General features: G+C 39.9%; 1 protein-coding gene across 2 annotated transcripts in view; it reads right to left on the minus strand.

Moving 5' to 3' along the window:
* Positions 1-12,297, minus strand: part of arhgap40 (Rho GTPase activating protein 40) — a 96,887-nt gene that overhangs the window by 44,151 nt on the left and 40,439 nt on the right. For both annotated transcript variants that reach the window (XM_061937701.2, XM_061937702.2), the window contains exons 7-8: positions 9,296-9,387; positions 7,025-7,102 (exon numbers count right to left, since the gene is read on the minus strand). In XM_061937701.2, coding sequence (XP_061793685.1) covers positions 7,025-7,102; positions 9,296-9,387 — 170 coding nt within the window. The remainder of the gene's footprint in view (positions 1-7,024; positions 7,103-9,295; positions 9,388-12,297) is intronic.

The raw sequence follows: 12,297 nt of genomic DNA on the forward strand, positions 1-12,297 counted from the left end.
TTAATGATTATTTGCAAAAAAAAAAAAAGTTTATCACTTTGAACATCAAATATGTTGTCTTTGTCGCATATTCAACTGAATATGGGTTGAAAAAGATTTGCAAATCATTGTATTATGTTTATATTTACATCTAACACAATTTCCCAACTCATATGGAAACGGGGTTTGTACAAAAGCTTTTTTTTTTTTTAACTGAATAGATGTAACTGAATGTTTTGCACTTTAATTTTTACATCAAATAAAGCAGGCAATTTCATTGAAAGGAAATTTAGTGTTTTAAAATTCAGTGCGTAAAAATTCAGTATTTTAAAATTCAGTGTAATACAATTCAGTGTATAACATTCGGTGTAAAAAAATAATTGTTAAAAATTCAGTGTATGAAAATTCAGTGCTGAAAAATTTGCTGCTTCAATCCTGTCTCAGAAGCAGCCAATGAGGTGTCAAGTTTAAAGTCACGTGACACGGGTCTTGCAAAATAGCATTAAAAAAAGCAGTTAACTGGGCTACCTGTGCATAATAATAATTAATTAAAGTTTCAATGCAGCTCACTGGATGTTTTCAAACTATAGAAGTAATTCCAATGGTTAGAATCTGCACTTTTAAGTGACATACAGTTTCTAGGTGTCATGATATGCAGCTGAACTGTCTGTGATACACAATGTGACCAGCAGATGGTGCTGGATAACGATGTTCAGGTAAACGTAAGAAGAAAACATGGCCTATAGATGTTCGGATGCATTCATGGAGGGAGGAATAAATGTTTGAGCATAAGCTGGTTGTTCACAAGACAAAGTTTGGTCACTAATAGACAGAGGTGTGGACTCGAGTCACATGACTTGGACTCGAGTCAGACTCGAGTCATGAATTTGATGACTTTAGACTCGACTTGACAAAATGTAAAAAGACTTGCAACTCGACTTAGACTTTAACATCAATGACTTGTGACTTCACTTGGACTTGAGCCTTTTGAATTGACATGACTTGACATGACTTGCTACTTTCCCCAAAACCCAAAGATGAAAAAGTTATTCGGGAGCGCTCCGTATTTTTCATTGTGTACTTGTCTATCAGCGTTGCGTGTGTCAGCTGGTGTGGTCTCAGTACAACAGCCAATCAAATTAGATCTACTTTGTTTTCATCACACAGCATTCATCCAATCAAATTGCAGGACAACCAACGAAGAAGACATGTCCAAACCACACGCCAGTGAACAAAAAATGATACCTAAAATAATTTTGTTTGGGTATAAAAATTACGAGGTGGTCAACACAAAACGGTTTGCAGTATGCAACACATGCGGTTCGAAAATTACTGATGGAGAGGCAACAACTTCCAACTTCGTCCGGCATTTGAAGTTGCACAAAGAACGGTAAGTTTTGAATGTAAGATAACGTTTATTGGCTAAGTAACGTGACTTTTATTTGCTGTGTAGTTAAATCAGTGAGGCTGTAAACTCACTGCTAACGTTATAACGTTATTGCAAACACGGGAATCTGTTGCAGTTCACTACCTTATTCATACTTTTTGTTCAGTGATTTTTTTTAAGCAGGGTTATGTTAGTCAATATATCACACGTAACGTTAGACGGCGGTCAGCAGCACCGCGTATTTTAGCCACCTAAAAAAAGACAAAAATAGTAAAATAAAGGTCAGTTAAAATGTATACTATATTATGAATATGTGTACCGTTTTAGCTAGCTTTCTGACATACTGTTGGTTGTTTACCTCAGTGGTCCCCAACCACCGGGCCGCGGCCCGGTACTGGTCCGTGGATCGATTGGTATCGGGCCGCACAAGAAATAATTTTTTTTTTTCTTTCTTTTTTTAATTAAATCAACATAAAAAACACAAGATACACTTACAAGTATGCACCAACCCAAAACAACTCTCTCCCCCCTTTTGTTCTGGGCATTGAACATGAAGACTCTTCCTTCACTGTTCCGAGTGGCCATGAGAGTCTTGGCAGTGCCTGCCTCCAGTGCTCCAGTGGAGCGAGTTTTCAGCCATGGTGGCATCATACTACGCCCCCATCGTGCACAAATGACTGACAGACTCTTGGCTAATTTGGTCTTTTGCAAATGCAATGCAGCATAGGGCCCTGACATATAAAAAGTACAACTTTTTTGTTATGTTCACGTATATGTCATGTTTTTTCAATGTTAACACTTTTGTACAAATAAGTACATTTGCACTTTATTTTTCAATGTGTTTGTTCTGTAAAGGAATGAGTTAATGTTTAAAATGACTGGTTAATAGTGCTATTATAAAGTGCAATGTCAGCACAATTTTCTTTCCTGCAATTTAAAATGCACTTGTTTTAATAAATAAATACAGCGTTTGAAAAGCATACACAATCTGTGTTAATATATTAGTCTGTGGTTAAAAGGACTTGAAAGGACTCGAAACTCAAAATGCAGGACTTAGGACTTGACTTGAGACTTTCCAGTCTTGACTTTGGACTTGACTCAGGGCTTGCCTGTCTTGACTCGGGACTTGACTCGGACTTGAGGGCAAAGACTTGAGACTTACTTGTGACTTGCAAAACAATGACTTGGTCCCACCTCTGCTAATAGATGAACAACACACTACGGTGACAATAGGATCAGTGATCGAATAAGTGGATGTTTAAAAAAAAAATTGTTGCCATGTTCGTTGCATTTCTGTCGCTCTTGCTTGATTATAAAAGATGTCGCTCAAGAAATTGGTCTGCATTAGAGGAGCAAATTTCATGTATTTTAAATATTCAGTGTTTTATTGTTTATAGTTAATATTGTAAATCCCACATTCGTATGTTCATGTACATTCGAGTGTCTTTTTCCGTAAAAAACTCTAGTTATTTTATTGAATTATGCGACTGTCAGAATGTACATACAAAAATAGAATTTGGGATTTACAATATAAACTATGAACAATAAAACACCGGATATTGAGAATATGCGTTGACCATATGATCGACATCTTATTTATTATCGAGCAAGAGCAACAAACCCGGCAAAACATAAATGCAAAAGGTAAAAATCATTCACATATTCGACATAATATCACTGTTCTGCAGAACTTTGCTGTAGAATTCTGCCTCCGTCTGACACTCGCTTTGGCTTTTTTGCTCTGTAAACAAGCCCCGCCCACTCTGCCCCACTGTGCTCATTCCAAAAGATTTGTATGCTTCATATCATATCAAAAAGTCATTATCGTTACTTGTTACTTTACCAAAAAGTTACTAACTATATTATTAACAGAATCACTCTTTAACAAATGTAATTAATTACTAGGGAAAGTAATTTATGTTACTTAAAAAAAAAAAAAACTGTCATATACATTTAAGAATCTGGGCCTAGAGGCGTGTGATGTCATCCAGGGTTTCAACCGACCTGTGTTTGTTTACCTTTGGCAGTTAGCAGCGCACTATTTCGGCTCTGTGTCACGTGACTTTAAACTTGACACCTCATTGGCTGCTTCTGAGAAAGGATCGATTGCTTCTGTCTTAATTTACGGAAGTGAGTCTTGCATTTTAAAGCAGCACTTTTTTTTACACTGAATTTTTTAAAAATTTTTTACACTGAATTTTTACTTTTTTACACAGAATTTTTATACACTGTTTTTTTACAATATTTTTTTTTACACTGATTTTACTTACACTGAATTTGTATACATTTATTTTTGTACATTGACTTTTTATACACTGAATTTTAAAACACTGAATTTATTTTCACTGAAATTGTCAGCATAATTAGATTTTTTTTAAATTAAATTCACAAAATTCAAACGCAAAAAATTCAGTTACATAAATTGAGTGTCAAAAAAAAACTTTAGAAATAGAGACACAAATTAACCTCTATACCTGACTAACTTTGTCGTTTCCCGGCAATGTGCCTTCAACTGGCAAGAAGTATCTCTTTGTGTGTTCCAACCACTTCAAAAGAATCCTGCTTCACAAACCTGCGGCAATACAAAGATAGAATTTTTCCAATAGCTACTTTTAATGGCGGACTTTGTGCCTACTGTAGAGCAATGGAGGAAACAATGAAAGGGAAAGTACTAACAGTAGATTGTCAATGTTTGAATGATACATGAGCAATGTTAACTCCATTTGTAGTGCAGCTTGTGGCTTAACCTTCTAATTTACAGCATCACCGACTTCCAGGAATATAAAGAATGGTTTCCTAAAAAAACAAAAAACAATTTCTATACTAAATCAATGCAAGGTTTTGACCAAATAACCATCATTACATGTTATGTAGACCAAAATGAATTGTTTTAAATATATAATTATAAGTCATAAATTAAGTATAATATATTGTTATTATTATTGTTCTTCTTCTTATTATTATTATTGTTATTACTATAAACACTTTTGTCTATAGTTTGCTTGATTAACAAAGTCATTTCTAAACATTGGATAATAAAGCCATGATCCTTGACAAATGTACTTGCCAAATGGCGCCACCTGCTGGCAGCTGTACTTAATGTCACCTGTGATGGAGTAACCATAACCACCTTTTTCTCCATTAAATTAAGTTGCCGTTTCATTTTAACTTCTATCCAGCCATCCATCCATTTTCTACCGCTTGTCCCTTATCCCAGCTGCACTCGAGCGGAAGGCGGGGTACACCCTGGACAAGTGTCCACCTCCTCACACAACAACACAGACAGACAGACAACTTTCTCACTCACATTCACACACTTGGGCCCATTTAGTGTTGCCAGTCAACTTAAAGGTGTCATATTATGATTAGTTTTTTTTACATTTAAAAAAAAATCATTGTGATGTACATAACATGTAATGGTAGTTCTTTGGTCAAAATATTGCACAGATTAGGTTTTACAGACCTTTCTGACCATCCCTTCAGGATGCGCTGTTTTGTGGGAGGTCTTATTTACGTGCCTCGTCTTCTCCCCACCCGCCAGTCATGTCGTAGTTATTAACGTTTTCATAGCAAGTCCACTGACAGTTAGAAGTTAGAGCTATACGCTACTTTGTATCACAAATGGCAACAGCAGAAGACGTACAAACCCTGTTTCCATATGAGTTGGGAAATTGTGTTAGATGTAAATATAAACGGAATACAATGATTTGCAAATCCTTTTCAACCCATAATCAGTTGAATGCACTACAAAGACAACATATTTGATGTTCAAACTCATAAACTTTATTTTTATTTTGCAAATAATCATTAACTTAGAATTTCATGGCTGCAACACGTGCCAAAGTAGTTGGGAAAGGGCATGTTCACCACTGTGTTACATGGCCTTTCCTTTTAACAACACTCAGTAAACGTTTGGGAACTGAGGAGACACATTTTTTAAGCTTCTCAGGTGGAATTCTTTCCCATTCTTGCTTGATGTACAGCTTAAGTTGTTCAACAGTCCGGGGGTCTCCGTTGTGGTATTTTAGGCTTCATAATGCGCCACACATTTTCAATGGGAGACAGGTCTGGACTACAGGCAGGCCAGTCTAGTACCCGCACTCTTTTACTATGAAGCCACGTTGATGTAACACGTGGCTTGGCATTGTCTTGCTGAAATAAGCAGGGGCGTCAATGGTAACGTTGCTTGGATGGCAACATATGTTGCTCCAATACCTGTATGCACCTTTCAGCATTAATGGCGCCTTCACAGATGTGTAAGTTACCCATGTCTTGGGCACTAATACACCCTCATACCATCATAGATGCTGGCTTTTCAACGTTGCGCCTATAACAATCCGGATGGTTCTTTTCCTCTTTGGTCCGGAGGACACGACGTCCACAGTTTCCAAAAAAAAATTGAAATGTGGACTTGTCAGACCACAGAACACTTTTCCACTTTGTATCAGTCCATCTTAGATGAGCTCAGGCCCAGCGAAGCCGACGGCGTTTCTGGGTGTTGTTGATCAACGGTTTTCGCCTTGCATAGGAGAATTTTAACTTGCACTTACAGATGTAGTGACCAACTGTAGTTACTGACAGTGGGTTTCTGAAGTGTTCCTGAGCCCATGTGGTGATATCCTTTAAACACTGATGACGCTTGTTGATGCAGTACAGCCTGAGGGATCGAAGGTCACGGGCTTAGCTGCTTATGTGCAGTAATTTCTCCAGATTCTCTGAACCCTTTGATGATATTACGGACCGTAGATGGTGAAATCCCTAAATTCCTTGCAATAGCTGGTTGAGAAAGGTTTTTCTTAAACTGTTCAACAATTTGCTCACGCATTTGTTGACAAAGTGGTGACCCTCGCCCCATCCTTGTTTGTGAATGACTGAGCATTTCATGGAATCTACTTTTATACCCAATCATGGCACCCATCTGTTCCCAATTAGCCTGTTCACCTGTGGGATGTTCCAAATAATTGTTTGATGAGCATTCCTCAACTTTATCAGTATTTATTGCCACCTTTCCCAACTTCTTTGTCACGTGTTGCTGGCATCAAATTCTAAAGTTAATGATTATTTGCAAAAAAAAAAAATCTTTATCAGTTTGAACATCAAATATGTTGTCTTTGTAGTATATTCAACTGAATATGGGTTGAAAATGATTTGCAAATCATTGTATTCCGTTTATATTTACATCTAACACAATTTCCCAACTCATATGGAAACAGGGTTTGTACAAGCCAGTCGGCTCCACAACAAGAGGATAAAGAAAAACAAGGAACTTATTGACTATATTATCAGACTACAATGACGGACTCATGCAAAAGCACTTCGGATTAAATTTGACGATATATGGAAATATTTGCTGATGTCACCAATGGGAAAAACATCGCAAATGGGGCAAATTCCAAAAGGCTCGTTTAAAGGAAGTATGGAGGAAGGCAAGATTGTTTTTATGAATATCTCTAACATGCCTTCATGGTTTGACTCCAAACCTATGCAGATCCATAACACACAAAATAAATCGTCAAACAAAATGGAACAAAAGCTGGTTTTGCATGATAGGTCCCGTGTAACTTAAGCAACTTGAGGCTGGAGTTTCTAAATTTGGCAAAAACATCTGACATAACTTTGCAAACAATTCAATAAAATAATTTGTTTGCATGCCTTTACCTTGATTCTTGACTGAGACCCTGGAATCCGCAGGATCCCCTCTGAATGCACTCCCTCATTCTCCAAAAAAGTCAAAAGCTGCAGAGGAGCGCAAAGGAAAAGCTTAGCATAAAACAAGACACTTTTCAAAACACAAGACTTGTGCCACCATAAAGGGAGTATGGACTTATTCTACAACAACCCATTTGATACGTGAACAAAATGTATTTTGAAATGTATTTTAGAAATAAATAACCACATAAATCACACCATCTTTGCTCAGTAATTTGTTGATTGGCAACAAGTACAGTCTTTAATACTATGCGCAGGCTTGGCACACCTATCTTTCTTTGGGCAGTTCCACACATTCTCCCTTGCCCCACTCCTCAAGATTCATCTGGTTGGACGGTAATGTCGCTGTATAGCCATTGTCACATACTGTATCTCCAATGGAATTCAAGTGTAGGCTGTGGCTCAGTCACTCAAGGACATTCCCAAACCACTCCTTCCATATCTTGGCTGTGGGCTTGCTGAAAGATGAACGGTCAACCCAGTCTGAGGGGGCTTGTCATACAGGATGTCTCTGTGCCTTGTACTGTGTGCTGAGCCACTACCTTGTCACACTACTGACCTACGACTGCACTGCTAAACACCTCACTTGTCAAATTGTGAAGTTTGTGGATGACACAGCAGTAGTGGAATGTATCACAGACAACAATGAGTCTGAGTGGATTGGTGCAAAGTCAACAACCTCTGCATCAATGTCAAAAAGACCAAGGAGACAGTGGTGAATCTCATTAAAGTCAGACACCCACCTTTCCCCGTACATATCGAAGGAGCAGATGTGCAAGTGGTGTCTAGGTATCGCATCTTATCAGGGAGCTCCATCCTTAGGAGCTTCTACAGCTGTATAATGGAGAAAAACCTCAGCACCAGCATAGCGGTGTGGCACAGCAGCTGCACGGCTGAAAGGAGGAAAGCCCTGCAAATGGTAAAGAAGCCTTCCCACCACCACTGACATCTTCATCAGCAGATGCAGAAAGAATGCTCACTGCATCACACGCACCCTGCACACTCTCTCTTTAAGCAGTCAAAGTAAGACCATCAGGCTGAGCAACAGCTTCTTTACCAGGAGATGTTAGATCACTGAACTCTAGTTGTGCTCTGTAGCAATATATACCAACCTCCCAATTCTGCTATCTCCACAGAGTAATGCTTGAGCTCTGTCAAAGTGACAATAGGGTCCTTTGTCACCACCATGTGATTGCTGAGTTGTCCCGGCAAGAAATCCGCGTTCAAAGAACTCCGGCTTATTAGTGATTCCCAGAGCCCAAAAAAAGTCTGCGGGCTATAGAGCGTTTTCTATTCAGGCTCCAGTACTCTGAAATTCCCTCCCGGTAACAGCTAGAGATGCTATCTCAGTAGAAGCATTTCAGTCCCATCTTAAAACTCATTTGTATACTCTAGCCTTTAAATAGACCCGCCTTTTAGACCAGTTGATCTGCCGTCTCTTTTCTGCTCTCCTTCGTGGAGGGGGGGGGGCACAGACTAGGTGACCACAGATGAAACGCTAGCTGTTCAAAGTCGGGACCCGGGGTGGACCACTCATCTGTGCATCAGTTGGGGATGTCTCTGCGCTGCTGACCTGTCTCCACTCAAGATGATCTCTTGCTGGCCCCACTATGGACTGGACTTTCACACTACTAACTAGATCCACTCGACGTCCATTGCACCGGTCGCCCAGGGGAGGGGTCCCCACATCTGCGGTCCCCTCCAAGGTTTCTCATTGTAGCCCATTGGGTTGAGTTTTTCCTTGCCCTGATGTGGGATCTGAGCCGAGGATGTCGTCGTGGCTTGTGCAGCCCTTTGAGACACTCGTGATTTAGGGCTACATAAATAAACTTTGATTGATTGATTGATGAGTTCAGACAGCTGGCCAGCTCTAGGAAGAGTCTGTGTCGATGACCATAACCTATTTAGACATTTTCACTTGACCCTCCGTAAAATATACATACAGTACATACATACACACTTTACAAAGGTACTTGTTCAGCAGTGCAGTCGTAGGTCAGTAGTGTGAGTATTGTTGAACAATTCTAAGTGCATAATCACTTTTATAGGATGTCTCATACAATCCATTACACTCATTGCCAAATGTATGGTCATGCATGCTATGATGTGTATCTGACTCAAAAAAGTGCATAGTTTACTTCTAACAAGTGATATGAGTGGCAGTCCACTAGTACATTAGAGCATTGTGCTTTGAACACAAGATAGGATAGGGGCTTTTACCTCTTGGAGAAAGCGGGGAGTAGTGGCGTTGGGCTCAACTTTCTGGTCGTTCTCCAGCATTGTGGCCAGCGGCACACCAAACAATGGCCTCTCTGACAAACAAATATCATCGGCTGTAGTTTTTCTCATCCTGAATATATATAAATAGCGCTCTCAGGGCCACATGAATTTGCAATTGAATTGTTGGGGCTTGGTAGACATTCTTGTTGGATAAGGGCTTTGTGAAATCGAGCAACACACTGGATTAAAATAGATTGTACAAATTTTTTTTTGTAATTTTCTAAATCAGATTTTTTCCAGCTGACTGTCTTACAGGATTTCTGTGGCACATTGTAGTAAAGTAAGTCAAATTTGATCTTTATCTGACTCGAGGATGAACGCGCACAGGTCTCAGTGTGTAGTGATGTGCGATAGATACCATTGATTTTATTTCCAATCCGGTACCAAGTAAAAATCAGGGGACTCCCCCCAGTAGATCCACCAACTCGGCAGATGACTTTTTGAATTAGTTTAATAAGAAAATTTAACTCATTAGAAAGGAGATTAAAGACAACGCATCCCAGCTACAACTGGGTTCTATAAACACAGATACGAATGTATATACGACGGATATTGCCCTCCAAAATAATCTCTCTCTTTTTGAAGAAATAACAGGAATTCCTGCAACTTGTAACTGGGACAAAAAAAACCAACATGTTTACTTGCCCACTTCCTGGAAAACTTATCAAGGAACTGTTTGTAATATTAGGACCATCAGTGCTTAATATTATAAACGTATCACTTTCCTCTGGCACTGTTCTCCTAGCATTCAAAAAAGTAGTTATTCATCCTCTGCTCGAAAGACCTAACCTCGATCCTGACCTCATGGTAAACTATCGGCCGGTGTCCCATCTTCCCTTTATCTTGCAAATCCTCCAAAAATTGTTGCACAGCAGCTAAATGAACACAATCTCTGTGAACCCTTTCAGTCCGGTTTCAGGGCAAATCACTCTACTGAGACAGCCCTCGCAAAAATGACTAATGATCTATTGCTAACTATGGATGCTGATGTGTCATCCATGTTGCTGCTTCATGATCTTAGCGCTGCTTTCGATACCGTCGATCATAACATTTTATTAGAACGTATCGAAACACGTATTGGTATGTCAGACTTAGCCTTGTCTTGGTTTAACTCCTATCTTACTGACAGGATGCAGTGCGTTTTCCATAACCTCCGTGACCTCGGAGTATGTTAAGGTAATGTGTCGAGTTCCACAGGGTTCGGTTCTTGACCCTGCACTCTTACACAACCACATGCTGCCGCTAGGTGACATCATACGCAAATACGGTGTTAGCTTTCATTGTTATGTTGATGACACCCAACTCTACATGCCCCTAAGGCCTCCATGGATGACGCGCTACCTGTTTAAAGTCGGGAGCCAGGATGGACCACTCATCTTTGCATCAATTGGTAACGTCTCTGCTGGTCTTCCAATGGACTGGAGTCTCGCATGAAGTTGGTAAACTTGGTCACTTATGCATCAGCGGTCACTTATGTCACTGATGCATAAGTGACCACTCCTTATGCATCAGTCGGTGATGTCTCTGCTCCCTGACGTGTCTACATGCAAGATTATCCCCTGCTGGCCCCACTATGGACTGGACGTTCATATTATCAAGTAGATCCACTCGACATCCATCGCACCGGTCACCCATGGAGGGATCCCCACATCTGCGGTCCCTTCCAAGGTTTCTCGTTGGGTTGAGTTTTTCCTAGCCCTGATGTGGGATCTGAGCTGAGGATATTGTTGTGGCTTGTGCAGCCCTTTGAGACATTTGTGATTAAGGGCTGTATAAGTAAACTTTCATTGATGATTGATTGATGTAGAGAAATCCTATATTTTTACCATTATTTCCCAGGCAGTTTTCCATATTTTGAAATTAAAATGTTGATGATCTTCTGACCCGCAGCATTACACACATTTAATACAAGGTGGTAGTGAAATACCTTAAATTAACAACAACATAAACTAAGCTCTAGATAAAACATTATTTTGCTACTGATCCAACGTTTCCATTTTTTTAATGCCTTGCCCAGCTGTTAATTGACAAATACGATTAATGTTTAAATAACTTTTATTGCAATTTACTCCAAATATCAGTTTATCGGCCTCCTTGACTAATAATAATCAGTATCTGCCCCCAAAAATGAAAATCGGTCAATCGTGCAGTGGGCTAACAAAAAAGGAGTCCCAGCTCTGGTTGACTTATCACTAGGAAGATACCAAGAACAACATCTAACATCTCTGTCTCAGAGACATCACCGACTGATGCATAAGGAGTGGTCACTTATGCATCAGTGACATAAGTGACCGCTGATGCATAAGTGACCAAGTTTACCAACTTCATGCGAGACTCCAGTCCATTGGAAGACCAGCAGAGACGTTACCAATTGATGCAAAGATGAGTGGTCCATCCTGGCTCCCGACTTTAAACAGGTAGCGCGTCATCCATGGAGGCCTTAGGGGCATGTAGAGTTGGGTGTCATCAACATAACAATGAAAGCTAACACCGTATTTGCGTATGATGTCACCTAGCGGCAGCATGTGGTTGTGTAAGAGTGCAGGGTCAAGAACCGAACCCTGTGGAACTCGACACATTACCTTAACATACTCCGAGGTCACGGAGGTTATGGAAAACGCACTGCATCCTGTCAGTAAGATAGGAGTTAAACCAAGACAAGGCTAAGTCTGACATACCAATACGTGTTTCGATACGTTCTAATAAAATGTTATGATCGACGGTATCGAAAGCAGCGCTAAGATCATGAAGCAGCAACATGGATGACACATCAGCATCCATAGTTAGCAATAGATCATTAGTCATTTTTGCGAGGGCTGTCTCAGTAGAGTGATTTGCCCTGAAACCGGACTGAAAGGGTTCACAGAGATTGTGTTCATTTAGCTGCTGTGCAACAATTTTTGGAGGATTTTCAAGATAAAGGGAAGATGGGACACCGGCCG

This window comes from Nerophis lumbriciformis, linkage group LG03 (genome assembly GCF_033978685.3).
Source record: "Nerophis lumbriciformis linkage group LG03, RoL_Nlum_v2.1, whole genome shotgun sequence".
Taxonomy (NCBI): domain Eukaryota; kingdom Metazoa; phylum Chordata; class Actinopteri; order Syngnathiformes; family Syngnathidae; genus Nerophis; species Nerophis lumbriciformis.